The sequence below is a fragment of the Buceros rhinoceros genome, unplaced genomic scaffold, assembly GCF_000710305.1.
Source record: "Buceros rhinoceros silvestris isolate BGI_N320 unplaced genomic scaffold, ASM71030v1 scaffold2262, whole genome shotgun sequence".
NCBI classification, from domain to species: domain Eukaryota; kingdom Metazoa; phylum Chordata; class Aves; order Bucerotiformes; family Bucerotidae; genus Buceros; species Buceros rhinoceros.
Window position 1 is genome coordinate 13,106 of NW_010397074.1, and position 16,776 is coordinate 29,881.

Here is a 16,776-nt window from a genome sequence, read left to right on the forward strand (position 1 = left end):
TCCGTCTCCTGCTCCTGCTCCGCCTCCTTCCCCTTCCCCTCCCCCTCCCTCTCCCCCTCTCCCTCTCCTTCTCTCTCTTTCTTTCTTACTATTTTTTAAAGAAAGGTCTTTTGCTCTTCAAATTGCATAGTGTTAGTGTTAATAATGGGGAAATCTAAGGGCTGGCAGGAGATTGAATCACAGCTACGGGGTCTGCCAAGACTGGCTACATAGCAGAGGTGACACGCATAGTCTCCTGGGGAAGCTTGCCAGCCTGCAAACAGCTGAGGAGCACTGCTGACCAAATAAACAACAGTGCTGGCATGAAATAAAGTAAAAAATGAATTACAGTTAGCATAAAATGAAAAAAACTCCAACAAAACTAAACAAGGAGGGAGAGCTTTAATCCATGAAAGCTGCTGTTCCTGTTGTTACAAACCTTTACTCTATTATCTCTCTCACTGTGACATAATACGGCAAAACAATTCTAATTCTATAAAAAAGTCTCTGGTCTAAGATTTTGCAGCCAAGAGGGATAGATAAAATGACGGTAATGCATCAAAGTAGAAGCTGGTATATTACAACTCAGAACAAACAAATGGTGTCATAAGATCATCATATCTGGGAAGTCCCAGTTTTTAACTATTCCATAATTCTTTCCTTCCATGTTGTCCAAAGGATGTGGTGAATGTTACATCCACAATCTAATATATCATCCATGTGACAGTAATTGTAACCAGCACACTTGGTCTGACTCAGACATTTTCATTCATCCTAAGGGAAAGGAATCGCTCTGGAGTACATACTTGGTTTAAATGACAGTGCAAGGATCTGACCCAATATTAAATCAAGTATCAAGAACATTCCAGTTGTAAATCTAAATCTACCTAATTAGCTGCCCCTTTCTCTCAAAAGGTTTGTAAGCAAAACACCCACTGGCATTTTGACCTTTTCCCTTACGCAATTTTCTGTTAAGAAGCTCATCTCCCCTTCCTAAAACACATTTGGAGGTAAAAAGTATATTAAGCCAAACAAGGGCATGAGCCTCTCTTTGTCTAATGATGGTAAAGCACCTGGAACTGTCAGTGATGACATGCAATCCCTTGACCTACTCTGCATCGCCTCTCTTTTTTTCCCTGCCCCTGCAGCTCTAGGTGACGCAGGGGCTCTTCTGCTGTTGAGAGAAAGTTCTGTGCTCAGACTGCCAGCCCCCATGGGGCAGCGCCCAGTTGGTACAACCATGCAGCAAACTTCCAACTCCCTTCTTCATAGCTGAGGTTCAGGAGGATGCTGTTCCATGAAAAAATGAAAGTTTGCCTTACAACAGAGAGGAAGAAGAAAAAGAGATGGGAATACCTATAAATCTACTTGAGAGGATACTGTGGGAATGGAGCCCACCAATGTCAGCACAGATCGCTGTGTAACTCTCTTGCCATTGCATATGGCTTTGTTTCTCTTAACACCCCAGAGGAACTGGATGAAACAAAGCTCAAAATGGGGAAACAGTGGAAGCTCTTTCCATCTAGTAACGAATCAATGAAACCCTTTTACAAGCTGTAATTGAACATAAATCAAAAGTTTTCTTTCATCCTTCACCTAGGTACTCAATAGATCGGAACACAGACCTGGAGAGGTATTTCAATATTGATGCCAACAGTGGAGTCATTACAACTGCCAAATCTTTGGACAGGGAAACTAATGCTGTTCATAATATCACAGTTTTGGCTATGGAGAGTCGTAAGTAACAATATAAAGATTTTTGGGGGGGGGCTGCTTATTGTAAAACTTCAGGCTTAGATGTAATCAGCTGCATTGAGAGTAATTACAACAGTTTCAAACCATGGCAGATAAAAAATAAATTCTTACTCAATATAAAAGAAAACTATATGTGATAGAAATTAAGAAATACAACAGATTAAGTATTTGCCCTTTCCTCTACCTCACATCTTGCATAGTCTTTGACTTCTGAAGTACAAGTACAAAGGAAGATGAAATAATGTTAAGTCAGCAGTCTCAGACCAAGTGTCATTAGAGGAGAGCGATGCAGATTACAGAGGAGAGCAGTTAGCCCGTGTGAGTGATGGCACTCACTTGGAGTTGATTGCTGCTGGTTAACCACAGCTTTCTTAAAAGGTATGAAGGAAAGGGGATGTGAATGCTTCGTGTGGTTTCACTTTCCTGACTCTCAGGTAAGAATGTAGAGGATATTTGGTTCTTGGTATCTTTTCTGGTGTAAGGTGAAAAGTGTTGAAGAATTGAACCCTTTGAGCGCATACAGGAATTCCGTTAATGCAAGTTTAAACTTAAACTTGTTCGCATCTGAATACATTCTTTGAAAAGCTATATATTTTTGCCTTCATATCTGAAGAATTTACTGCATCCTTAATATTACCCTCTTGGGCTGTGATGGTAAAACAGTAGCCAGTTCAAAATTTTCAAAATCCTTACCTCTTGCTTTCAGTGAGGTTAGTTTAATGGTTAACCTGAAAGCTGATATTTATTGGTTAGTGTCTGTATGAATTTATCTTGTATTCTCAGAAATAGAATTTTGGTCTAGGAGGCCAGTGTGGAAACCAAAAACTGACAAGGTGGCCAAGGCACATACGTGGCACAAGCAAGGAGCACAAGTAATAACCTTACAGAGCTTTAATATATGTTTGTGACCTGCTTTGTTTTCAGTAAGCTTAGATCAGCAGAGGAAAATGTTGCTGTCAAAATTGCTTACTCTTCTGGTATTTCACACCAAAAACCAAACCAAACCACTTCATGTTCTACATATGGATGTGTTGCTTTAAATACTTACAGTATTTACTAAAATGTGGTTGAAATATCCTATAAAAAGATATATATATATTTGAAGGTTTACACAGTTTTTCATTCTGCCCTGCTCTATTACTAATATCACCAATCGTGGTTAAAAAAAGAAAAAAAAGAATCTATTCCCTGATCCAAAATGGAAGTGTTATCTAGCAAAATAAGTATAACACTCACCGATAACCCTCATGCTTAGTCCAAAAATATCTACTGTTTAAGATAAACATTTAAAAATCATTTAAATGATGATGTTGGACCCTGAACAGATTCATATTTTAGCTAGAAACGTGCATCAGTTTAAGAATGTGATTCATGTTTAAGGTGTTCGACATGCTCATGACAGTGTTGAAATAATTGTGCATGCACTTTAAATAGTTTGGGATTTGCTTGGGAATACGGCTTCCTTTTCTTCCTGTTACACATCACTGATGGAAATCTGTTTTCAACTTCTTAATAGCCTGATGAATCTGAATTGCAACAAGAATTTATTTAACCCATAATAGCCATGCTATTCCTGGTAGGAATAGTGGTGTTCTGGCTAGCTATACCTCTTGGCAACGGTTTTGTATCATCTTGCTCTTAACCTTCCATACGATGTGATTCAATGCTGTGATCAGTGAGTCAGATTTTCAGTTTACCCCTGAGAGAAAAGCCTTAGTTTAATTGAAGAGGCTGGAAAACATAAATATTATTTCCACTAGGTCCAGAAGATCTTGCCAAGAGCTTGTATTGTCTTTCTAGGAGGGATTGTAATTGATTTGACATGTATATGCAAAAGAAGAATGCAAAAGAACACCTCACTGTCTCGGAGAATAACTTGTAAGGAGCTCTTCTTGATTGTTTTGTTGGCTTCTTTTCCTATAGAGAATCCAGCACAGGTTGGGAGAGGCTACGTAGCCATCACTATCCTTGACATCAATGACAACGCCCCCGAGTTTGCTATGGAGTACGAGACAACCGTCTGTGAAAATGCCCAACCTGGTCAGGTATGGCTTGATAGGTTCTTTAATGTTTATTTTTATCAGGTAGGCAGCCGTTCCTCAGGAAATCCTGCCTGCTTTAAGGTAAAATATAATGAGCTTGTGGCAGTAAAAATGACGCTTTGAAGTCTAGCACGAGCAAATATTAATCAAAGCCTAACATCTTCATCGTACCTCTGAAGAGAGACTCAGGCATAAAAATTACTTTTTGAAGGTACTATTTAAAATCTCTGGCTTTCTTACTGATATAACTGACACATTTTTTTGCCTAATTCACCTAATTTTGAGCAGTGCTAAGAATGCATACTTCTAAATTTGCTGAGAAGTGGGAAGTCTTAACACAAAGGTTATTCTGAGACTGAAGGCCTACCATTCCTAAAATGAGTACACACTTTTATTTTCCTGAGGAAGAATGGACTATAAGGCCACAGTTTCATGAGGGAGATTCATTCCTACTCCATTTCCCAGTGTTTTTAACTCCCAAAATGTCTCCAAATAGTCGTAGGCTCAACTAAATGTATCTGGTGGTGTTTATCCTTGGTGTCGCTCACATTTGGACTTTTCCTCTCTGCTTTGGAAGACCTCAGATAATATATCTATATATTTTCTCACTCTCTCTTGTCTCTCCCAGAAAACTAGTAGCTATTTCGCCCACATAGATCCCACATATTCCCTGGGAGACTTTGCACTTTTGTGCCTTCTCCCAGAACATTCTTCTTCCTGTGGCAGATATTTTTTATTGCACATTTCAAAATCACATCATCATTTAAATTCTTAACAGAAAACACCTTGATTATTGGCTTGTGTTCATGAGAAACACAGAATATGTATGCTCTTAAGGGAGCCCCTCTTTGTTTTCACTGTGACCTAATCAGAACTGTTAGCTCTGAGTATTCATTTTTTATGGATTTTAAGCAATGGTGACACTTATGTTAGAGACAGATTTTGATGGAATTTTAGAAAATAAAATTGGAAAAATAATGATAGTAAGAAAAATGAAATCCTATAAAATATTAATATACATGTGACTTGGCTTTTTATTATCCATGATATATTAAAAAAACCAATCCTGAAATAAAATGCTCAAAAGCATAATGGGCTTCTTGTGAAAGTTTACAGTGTTGACTGCAGTCTCTGACAACTACAGAAAGGTCCATCCAGAAGATACACTTCTTTCACTGCTATGCAGTTTATACTCCAAGCTCTGGTAAATGACAGGACCTAGCTTTCTCACCAGCCCTGCAGATTGCTGCTTTTGGCCAATGAAGTTGGTACAGGGAAAGCAAGGATTTGGGTCACAGTTTAGTTTCAATAGTGTCTGAATGTGCTTGGAGATTAGAAAACCAAAAAGCAGTATGAGGGAGGGTTGATGTTTTCATAGGTAATAAAGGGGTTATACAACATGCGTGTATTTACGCTTCTTACCATTCCAAACCATTAAACCCCGATGTATCTCAAAACAGGTGATCCAGAAAATCAGTGCAATTGATAAAGATGACCCACCAAATGGCCATCAGTTCTACTTCAGTTTGACAGCAGAGGCAGCAAATAACCACAATTTTACACTGCAGGACAACAAAGGTAAGGACATCTTGGTTCCGGTAAATATTCACCGCTAACAGCTTTGATTTTGAATATATCATGCTGATTATGACCTACACAAACTTCTGTTCTGGTAAGGATTAAACTACAATGCGCCTGAAAAATAATTGTATCTGCAAAATATTTGTCAAGGGAATTAAGTGGTTGTTTGAATCATTCAAAGCCAGGAACCAAACACAGCGCCTTCAAACCTTTCTTCTTTTTTTCTCCAGAAGTCTCTCACTTTTTCCCTTGTATTTACAGGTTTTTATCTAAATTAGATTTTACCTTGGGGCAGTGAGAAATGTCCAGGAATTCATGTTTTATTAATATAATTCAGGGCATAAAAAATGAGTGCACAGTAAATTGAGAGATTTTTTGGTTTGGGTTTTTTTTTTTTTAGAAAAGCATACCATTTCAGTAAGTGTATCACCTGTTGAAGAAAGGTTTTGATAACGGAAGCTGCCTACGATATTTACACAGACCTCTTATCGTTATTTCCCCACAGACTTATGCAAAGCCTCCCATTAACATCACGTTTCTACTAGCTAAAACATGAGGACATGCTTCTAATTAGTGCTCTCATTAGCTGCCCTGCATAGCACAGCAGCCTGGCATGTATCAGTCAGTGTTAGCTGAAGCAGACAGAACTAGAGACACTTCTGCATTGCTCTTTTGTGGATCAGTACTAAACCAGAGCTACGGAGTCATCCTTCTCAGTAAAACAAGGAAAACAGACATATGGTGGACTAGAGGATACTGTTGGTACAGTCAGACCTTGAGCAACGTTCACCAAGTATAGCCTGTGACCTAATAAAGTTCTCTCACACAGCTATTTATTGCCTAACGCTGCATGTAGTTATTGACATGCTCAATTTTCTCCACATGAACAACTCACAGTTCAAAACTCGAGACTGCGATAGTAATGACGATCAAAATAATAAAAATGCATTAGAATAAGACTCTGTCCAGAAATCCAACACGGCTACAAGTACTGCATTTTATGCATATCTCATCTGATGCTATATGGAGAAGCGCTAGGATACTTTGCTGGACGGGTCATAACAGACGACAAAATAAGATCACTTTTCAGGTCTATTGGTATATCTGTCTATAAATAGAGGAGTAGATAGATAGGTAGATAGAGTGACCAACCTACCTTTTCTATACGTTCTCGGAGATGTAACTCCCTACTTCTCAGGAGCTCTCACCCTGTATTGGACACAGTGAGTTTTGCTCATAATTTCTGGAACACATGGGCTTTTTAGTCACTCAACTCCATGCAGCAACATTTTAGACTGAATATATGAGTCATCTTGACTCAGATGAGACTGGAAACAAGTGCATTTCTTTATTGCATTTGTAATTACCTGTATTTGTGCACCAACTGGACTTTTTTTGCATTCAAAAATTATTTTTTTGTCCTCAGAACGTATTCTTCTAATATGTTCATCACTTCGATTAATATGGTACCTGTAAGTGTAAATAATGGAAATAGATCCTTGTGAATTAGACCTGAAATAGATATATGGATATTTAATCTGATCGATGAAGGATAATTTTTTTTCTTTTTTATAATGGTCTCATCTTCAACTGCCTATCAAGGGTGAGGAACTACGAGCATGACTAGAACTACATAGAGCTCTGCAGTTTTGAAAGTCTTCTGTGGAAAATAGAAATCTTTTTGTTAAGTTGGGTGTAATTTCTCATCTGATCCCATCATTGCAGCTTCAAAAATATATGACCAAGAAAGATAAACCTGTTGAAGTAATACAGATGTGTTTATAAAATGTTTTAAGTGAAAGATTGTATTATTTATAGGCTTGCGTGTTAGAAAAGTCATGTGTTTGATATTTATCTTTATATTCCTTCACCTAGATAACACTGCAACAATACTAACCAGAAGAAATGGGTTCCGCAGACAGGAACAGTCTGTTTTCTACTTGCCAATATTCATTGTAGACAGTGGATCACCTTCACTTAGCAGCACTAACACCCTCACCATCAGAGTCTGCGACTGTGATGCAGATGGTATTGCTCAGACGTGCAACGCGGAAGCATATATCCTGCCTGCAGGACTCAGCACTGGAGCCCTCATCGCAATCCTGGCTTGTGTCTTGACACTGCTAGGTACGTCTCCTTCCTGTTACCCTTATTTTCTAGTCAATGTATAGTGGCAAGATATATATATGTCTGTAGGTACACAACCTTCAACAGCTCCCTCTCTCCCTGCCTTGGTTTGTGTAAACAGAGACACCCAACATTCCAGGCAGAATAGCATTTTGTATCAAGAGCCACACAAAATCTTTAGGTTGGGGTTTTCAAGTTCAGATACTTTGTTTCTATGTCAAGGCGTATATATGAAATAATAGAATAAGAAAAAAAAAGATCACTCGAAGTAAAAGTAATATTTAAGGGGTAGACAATGCAGTTTATGGAAGCATTTGGTTAAGCATACTCACCATGCAGCCAGAATCAACGTGTGTCCCTTTTTTAGAGATACAGCTATTTTTAAACATTTATTGCTTTGCATGGAACGAAAGACATTCCGAAAATAGGGGAGACGTAATTTACTGATGGGAATCATATTCAATCTATCATCTTCTACAGAATGATCATTTGCTACTTCTGCAAGTGGTAGCGCAGTTGGATTTTACGTTGTGCAGGGAAACTGCAACTAAATAAAAGACAGTGGAAAATAGTGGAATGGTGTCAACATCCTGGTTTGGTTAGTATTGCTCATATCATGCCTAGTCCTTAAACAGAATGACTACATGGTAGTAGTAAAGGCCCAAATCAAGGAGTAAAGACGAAGAATCATCCTTCATCTTTAAAGATGAAAGTGATCTGCAGGATGCAGGTGAGCAAAAGTGCACTTTTAACATGTCAGAAAGTTCACGTGTTAACAAGGGTGATGATTCAACACACAAGAATTTTCTGGAATGTTGTTATCGATGGAGAGATTTTTCTACTCCCTGGCTGTTCTATCCGTCTAAGGGAAAGGGAAACACCGTGGTCTCCTCAGATTGGTATAATCCCTGTGGTCATTTATCTGTCACTGTGATCAAAGTAACTTGAATAGCTTAAATCAAGAGATTTTTGTCTACACTTGGATTCACGGCAGTATTTCAACAACATATAGATTTTTCCTCTTACTGACTTTGATTCACCTCGCTGTAAACCATTAGAAGGAAACGTCTCTTCTGCTACAAACATTTCTAAAGGACTCAGAAAAGGAAATCCTCTTGCATTGTCGTTACAGGGTAAGAAAAATCAGTATCTCTGCAATGAACCCAAATGACTTACTCAGTAGCTATGCATAGGAGGCAGCATTGCCAGAGTTTACCAGCTTTGTGGGAAAAAGAGCAAAAACAAAAACCCCAAAAATCCCAACCCAAAACCAAACAACAAACCAACCCTGAAATGTAAGATTGTTTAAACTCACTCAACACATGCTTAGGCCTAGGTTTAAGGAGAAATGGAAGAAAATGATTGCCAAAAACTTTAATGAACATTTTTTAAATACCATTATTCTAGTAGTATTTGTAGGTCATTGATACACCCAAATGAACTTGTTTGGGGCATGAAGCTAAGTAGTAGAGTTCAAAAGAATATGCAAAGGATTCTATCAAATCCACTGGTGTATATAAGAAAAGTTCTATAACTATAGCTATTCACTTCATGCCAAATTGAAATGTCACCATTTCTGTTAAATACGAAAAGGGAGTTTCTGAAGATCACTTAAGAAACTATTGTAGGTTCAACCCAGCCTGGCCTGTGTATAAGCTTGTCTTAAAGAGGAGCCACATGTTTTGAAGAAGAGTATTGATGGGAGTACAGGGTGGTACCTGGCGGTAACTTGCTTACTCAGTACACCAGGCTTCATATACAACCAATAAATCAAAACCCCCAAGTTTTTATTCCGGTCATTTTTAGACTGTGCTGAACAAGTGAAGAATTGATAGAGAATTGAGAGTCAGCTCTCTGAAGAGAGTGTGCACTGAGGGGGAATCTTGCGTATAACACCTCACCATTGATTTTATTTGTCGAAGAACTGGACTTCCAAATTCAGCTGTCTGAATGCATCACCACTGTTCATCCAAATACACATTTGTGTGTGCTGTCATCACTTCCAATCTGAACTGCTCCTTTTGGGTACAGTTCAAAGCTGCAGACACAGTTTAGGCTATGTTTGTATGCTATGTGGGCTTCGAGTCCTGGGTGTTGGAACTGTATCTTGCTGCTCTTTTGTTCCCAGCCAGGTGCCAGTCTGCCCAAGGAAGACGTGCCGAAGCATCACTGCTGCCCAGTGAAAGCCCAGTCAAGCGATGCTGCTTGTCTGGGCCCAGAGCCTTTTTTTTTCTCTCATTTGTTTGCAGAAAACATTTTCTGGGAGCAGCTGAATGATATTACTGCTAGGAATTTACTTTCTCCTTTTACCCTGTCACATCCATTCCTGAGAAAAAATCCTGAAGATCCACTAGTGCAGCATAAAAAATATGCTTCAGCTGTTGGCAAGCGGTTCCAGAGCTGAGATGAAGAAACGGACCTTTTTGCCTAAGAGTTTATCATGAAAAGGCAAGACAGACTACCAGATCAAAAGTTTTCCTGACCGATGATTAACACACTGCAAATCCAGTCACTTTCATCAATGTCATCTCAGTATGAGGGCCAGTTGTACAGCGGAGGAAGTGTGAGGTTTGCATTCATGTCATGGACACATGTATTCTGGCACTAGCACCTTGAATTCTCAACAGCTCTAGTCTTCTTAAAGTTAGTAAGATGTCCTTTGATATTTGTTCTTGCCTCATACATCCTTTTGTCTAATAAATAACCCTTTGTCTTGACCAAGGCTCAGATTGCCTCAGTGGGATTTCTTGGTATTTTTACTTAAATGGCTGATCAGTTTTAGGTAAGAACAATGTTTTCACTGCTGCTAAGAAGGAAGGATGATACTAAATCATAGTAATTCATTATTTTTGCATTATAACTTGGGGTGGACTGTTCAATCTAAAATAATTTTTTAAAGTTAAAAACATCTTACTAAAATCTTCTTCCTTCCTCATACGGACTGATGGAGATTAAGTTCTCAATTTTTTTCCACAAGAAAGTTCCGGTTTGTTAATTACTCAAAACAGCTTTATAATTATCCACTCTTCAGTGAGGCTATGTTTTAAAGAAAAAACTTTTTTAAAGTGCTAGCAATTTAGTCTATAAAAAGTGCACGACAAGCTAGTTTGTATTCATTTGGGACTGTACATAATTTTTAGAGAAGTAGGAATTTTTTAGCTCCTCTGAAAATTATATGGTAATTTAATTCAAGGTAATTTGTTTTTCAGTTATCATCTTCCAGACAGAACGATTGGTTTTCTAAGAAGTATTTAGCATTAAATGTGTATCACACACAAAAAAGAATGTTCATCTGTAGACAAACCAATCATATTTGAGAGGTTAAAGATTTTCTTTGTATTGAAAAAATAGAAAGTTAGATTGACATAATGCTTTTTCATTCTTTTTATCTTCCATCCTTCTGAATATGATCTATTGGTATCACCTATTTTACTAGAAACGTGAGGAAAACCTCCTAGCAGTGTGGTACTGGAGTTTATAAATTAATAATACATTGATTAAACTTCAAAATGCAGATTCAAGTTATTGTTTCTTTCAGTGGAAAGACAAGGAATTTGTTCATATTATCACAATACTTAAAAGAACCCAATTAAACCAACAGACATAATTGTGTGATTCGTAAACAAGAAGAAACAGCCCATATAAAGATCCCACATAAGGATCTTACTTCCTAAACAGGTGAAATGTGTATGGAATGTGACTATGTGGTATGCGTGGGGTTTGGTCTTGCGGTTTTAAATGTGATAAATCTATAACTACATCAATCTTGGGTTACCTAAATTAAGTAATTTAAAAGGTGGTAGAGTGTGCAAGGCAGAAGCTGTTTTCTGAAAGTTCTGGTGCCCATAAGGGTCACTCAGCGTGGGCATTTAAAGGTCACAGTCACTTTGCAAATATCAGTCCAAACTGATTAAACAACAGGTAGACGTGAAGCTTCTTAACCGGGAATTAAACGCAGGTTTCCCGCGTCTTGGCCTCTGTCATCTCTGAATCTCATCTGACTGCACTGGCAACCGCAAGGTATAACTTAGCAGGTTATTAGGGTGCTGCTCAGATGGCTGAGGATCTCCTGTCTTGAGCTTTATGAATGATGACACACTCAAGGCATAAACCAACGCATAGATTTGCTCACAGCTGATGCGGTTTATTGCTATAGTAAATGCCAGGCTTAGGGGTGTAGTGTAACCACAGGGTGATAGCGCTTGTGATTTACCTCTGTCCCTTACTGTACAGCTCTGCCTGTAGTCCTCTCCCTCAGATCATCTGGGGGCTTTTACAACTTCTTTAGAATTATGTTACTGTTGCCTGGAGCACAAAAGGAAAGAGTAATACTAAAACAGAGAAATAGTCTCAGGTGACCTAAACCTGACTTTTTACCAGATCACCAAAATGGAAATTTCACAATAATTCCGTAAAGTATCTGCAAAATGGCACAGGAAAAACCCACTAGAAATTAACAATCCTATAATGCCAACTAAATGCTGAAATATTTAACCTTTAGAAAGACTCTGTATTTTTCTTGGCTTCAAGCAAGTGTAAGTTGTACGAGGCACACTACATAAAACATTCATTTTATCCTGATTTTTATTGTACCTTTAGGCAGACCCGCATACTAAGTTTCATACTTTTCATTTATTAGCAGGTATTTAACTTCCAAAATGAAGTTGTTAAGAGGGTCAGTGGTGTGAAAATGCATTTACACTTGAGCAAAGGAAATTATTAACTGCCTATTTATATGAGAATAAAAATTGTGACAGTAATTGTTTTAAAAAAATAATTTAAAAGTTATGTCAATAACAATCTTGGTTTAAATGTGTATTTGTACTGCCAGGAAGCTGATTTTCCCTATAAAATATCCTTTATAATAAGGAAAAACATTAAGAGCAGAGTGCACTTCTTGTCTCCATGATGACAATTTTGTTTGTTGCTGTATAATTTACATCTCAATTTGTATTATACAAATATCAGAATGTTTTGAAATTTCACAAGAGCTACTGTAAAGGTCAAAATCCTGTATTGTCAAACTGCTTATGTAAATGTTGTCAAAAGCAAAATGCCCCAAACTAGTGGCTTCTGAATTCAATACATAAAGCATGAATCATGGAGACGCCAGGGGCAAGAATGTGAGAGAGTGATGCTGATGCTGCAGTAATATAGTGTCACAAGGCATCTGTTAGTAGATGGATCATTAGATGCGTGCCTGGTAGCTACTGAAAAAAAGGGGGGAAATATTGCCTAATATATTTGTCAAAAAGTAGAGAAAAAAAAATTGAACTTTTTCCAGTTTTATTTTTAGACATGCCTGGCTCTAAAGGAAAATAAAAAAAAAATTGCAGAAAGCCCCCCTTTAAAGTCATCTTATACTTTAGTCAATTCTGAAGGGTACCATAGTGTCTGTGGACCTCTGATACAGTTTTCTGCATGTCCAGTCTCTGAATGACTGGTTTATTCTAACCAAGCGATCCCGATATTAAATCATGCCTCACAATGACTAGACTGATATTGATTTTTAAAACTCCTCCATGAAAAGAAGGGCTGTGAAGAATGGCAGCCCTACATCAAACAATTTATGGAGGCCACTTCTGAGGCTACCCAGGGAAGCTCAAGATTAATTCAATCTATATCAGCTTTTGCTTTTCCAGATGTTTCTACAACATTTAGTTGGCATATCAAAGTATTGTAAGTAAAGATTGTAAACTTCAGTCATATGAATGCATATAATCACATATTCTTAAGATTAAAAATAAACATAAAATGAGAAGAGACTAATTGAATGTGGAATGACACTTTTCAACATACTGTTATTTTTACAGCCTTAGCGATGCCTGTTATTTTCTAGTAGCGTCGTTAACTCAGCAAATGTTTTCCAGATGCCACAATATAGTATTAATCATTTTCTAGGAGGATGATTCACACTCCATCATGTCCCACAGATGGGTGAAATATTCATATTACTGGTTCCATATTTTGTGTGTCAGCAATGATGTTTCTCTACCAAAACTGTATTTGAACAAGAGGAGCCTGGAGTTTGTTTCTTCCAGCTCTTTTGGCTGTCACTGCAGTTTAGTATCAGCTTTCAAGCTGAAAGAAACTTTAAGGATTAAAATTTTCAAAATAATTACATTTCTAGCACTGGCTGATCCAATAAACCCCAGTCCTAGCAGTTCTCATTAGACATAATTCGTAAACCTCAAGCACAGTACTTGGCAGTTTATAGGAAAGTGAGGTCTTACAGAGAGATACTTCTAATCCATGAACTAAGACAGTCTTATTTTACACATTGCTTAACAATTCAGTGTTCTCCAATATGTATTTTCAGTAGAGATTGGCCATATCCTTTAATGCAGTCTCTTCCCAAAGCACAGTTGTTAAATTCTATTCAGTGCCTTTATAAATGTGCTTTTATCACTTGGGCAATTAAGAGTTCAGGAGAAGGTCTTTTGTTTTATTTCACGGCTGTGAGATTGTAATAGTTCAGACTGAACCAGTCCTAAAATTTATGTTTAGCAGACTGCATAGGGTATAGAATTAGAGACGAAGACATTAATCCAGAATGGTTTTGGAAATAGACTCTTTAACATCTAAAAATCTTATGGTTTAAAAACTGTTTCAGAACCTGATAGGTTTCAAATCTTAACTGCGTAAATTGCCTGTTTCCTTGGGTCTTTGCCATATAAATTAATGAGTGCTTCTACCACTAGGAAAAACGTGAGGAAACCTTAGCATTCCTAAACCTCCAGTCTTTCTGTGTTCCAGTTCTTGTCTTACTGATTGTCACCATGAGGCGACGGAAAAAAGAGCCCCTCATTTTTGATGAAGAGAGAGATATCAGAGAGAACATTGTCAGGTATGATGATGAGGGTGGTGGAGAAGAAGACACCGAGGCTTTTGACATGGCTGCCTTGAGAAACCTCAACATCATCCGAGACACCAAGACCAGAAGGGATGTGACACCCGAGATTCAGTTCTTGAGCAGACCAACTTTTAAAAGCATCCCAGATAATGTCATTTTCCGGGAATTTATCTGGGAAAGACTAAAAGAAGCTGACGTGGACCCCTGTGCACCACCCTACGACTCCCTGCAGACATACGCGTTTGAGGGGAACGGCTCGGTGGCAGAGTCGCTCAGTTCTTTAGATTCAATCAGCTCAAACTCTGACCAGAACTACGATTACCTCAGTGACTGGGGCCCTCGCTTTAAAAGGCTTGCGGATATGTATGGGACTGGACCAGACTGCTTATACTCATAGCCTTGGAACCTTTCTTTGACAATGCACTAAAGAATACTAAACCACAAAACTCAACCTTACAGACTGAAGAAAGTTGTAAATATTTCTCCATTTTTAACCTTTTAGGTTTTTTTGCCTTGGTGGAACATATCTTCATTAGACTTGTCCTAGGGACTGCACTGACCACACAGAATATGAGCATTTGGTGGCATTTTTGATAAAATGAAATGCTCAGCCACGTTCAAATAGATAGCAACCCTCAGATACCTGCAGAGGCAGCTCACCTTCAAGAATATGTTACGCACCGTGACCTCAAGGAGACAATGATACTCGGTAGATGCCTTTGCAGTACTGCTGTATCTAGAACACAGAGTCTCCGGTATGAAATGAGTGTAAGAAGAAACAAATTTACGAATATAATGTATCATTCAATAAAACATGATGATATCTAGTATTTACAGATGCAAGGGTTTTTTAACAACATTTTCTTTGCAGTGTTGCATGCAGCTTGCTAGACCAAAAGCAGAAGGACGGACGTGAAAACAAACAAAAGCCCAGAAGATTTTTTTTTTTCTTCTCCCTGTTTGTTCTTTGAGCTATTTAAGTAGGAGTCTCTGTAATTTCCTGGGTAGTTTTATGAAAAATTTCTATTTGTACTGAGAAATTCCACGACGTTTGTCGTCAGCTTACTGAAGTAGTTGCAAACCACACAAAAGGAGAAATACAGAGGGGTGTTCTTATGGTTTTGTGATGCCCATGTAGGTATAGAAAAGATGTTGCTATCTATTTGCTGTTTTTTATTATCTCTTCTGATTTGTACAGGAGAATTTATCCTTTATTATTATTATTTGACATAAAGTGTTATATTTATTTTGGAGCTCCAATCTCCACTAGATTCAGGTCCATTTTACTGCCTCACGGTATTAGACTTGTCAGAACATGCTGATTTTTCTCCAGTCTCAGATAAATGTAGGAAATGAAGCATGGAAATGGAGAAATTACAGTAAAGCAATCTCACCCGCCATTCATCTCTCAGAAAGGAGAGCAGCTCCAAGGACATGCAGTTGTTCTTCCAAACCATTACAAAGTCTGAGACATTTAAGTAAAATATTTGTACATTTAAGTTTTGGAAAGAAGACTACAGAGGTAGCTGGGAGTGTCTTTAATGCAAGATATAATTTTCAAGGTCAAACGTGCTATGTGCTTCAAAGACTGGAAACACCTTGCTTTTCTCCTTCCCCTTCTCTTTTGCTGCTGATGAATCACAGTAAAAGACTCTTCTCATTTTTTTTTCTTCTGTTAAGCAGTGTAATGCTATTAACTCCAGAAAGCGTCTTTAGATCCTGCTGCACATCAGTATTTTCCCCCCAAAGGTGTTAGCTCACTACATATAATTTCTACACTGATTCAGGAGTGCCAAAACAGAAGGACAACTGCTGTTAGCTGAAATACTGTACAATTTTGAAGTAAGATTTCTTAGATTAAGAGAACTTTTCTATGATTCTGGCAATATTTATAATTCATCTTTCATGATTTATTACTAGCTAATAAGGCATATATTCAAGTAAAATAGTGTTTTCAAGTATTATTTCAGATTGTTTTGTTTTAGATAATCTGTAGATGAGTTCCTAAGTTAGACTCTACTCCTGCAAACTTTTTGGCTTGTACCTAACTTCAAATGACTTGACTTGCTTGCAGTTACTGAGAAGCATAACAGAATTGTTTGCAGGACTCTGTTTGTGAATAGAAGGTGCTCCACAGAGGATGATGCTCACTCTAAAAGTACTTCTTTCTGAAAGAAGGATCCTTGGACTAAAATCCTAAAGTATGGGTGACACCAGGCTGGGAGATGGGAAACTATCATTGAGGCTTTGTAATTTCTGCAGCCCAGCATTATCAGTTAACTATGTGAAAGTGGCCTTCAGCTCCATCAGAGAACACAAAATAATTTTAGTCATCTGCAACATCCTTAATTTGAGTTACATTTTGGTAGACAATCATTGTTTCATAACTCAGTAGATTTGCTTCTAATTGTATTAAATATATATATATAGGTATATATA

The 16,776-nt window shown here is 37.8% G+C and overlaps 1 protein-coding gene across 1 annotated transcript in view; it reads left to right on the top strand.

Annotated features, from left to right (window-relative positions):
- Positions 1-14,798, top strand: part of CDH7 (cadherin 7, type 2) — a gene marked incomplete at its 5' end in the record, with an annotated part of 17,912 nt that extends 3,114 nt beyond the window's left edge. Inside the window, 5 exons of the mRNA XM_010146102.1 lie at positions 1,580-1,716; positions 3,658-3,779; positions 5,237-5,354; positions 7,233-7,484; positions 14,241-14,798. Coding sequence (XP_010144404.1) covers positions 1,580-1,716; positions 3,658-3,779; positions 5,237-5,354; positions 7,233-7,484; positions 14,241-14,734 — 1,123 coding nt within the window. The remainder of the gene's footprint in view (positions 1-1,579; positions 1,717-3,657; positions 3,780-5,236; positions 5,355-7,232; positions 7,485-14,240) is intronic.
- Between the last annotated feature and the right edge of the window lie 1,978 nt (positions 14,799-16,776).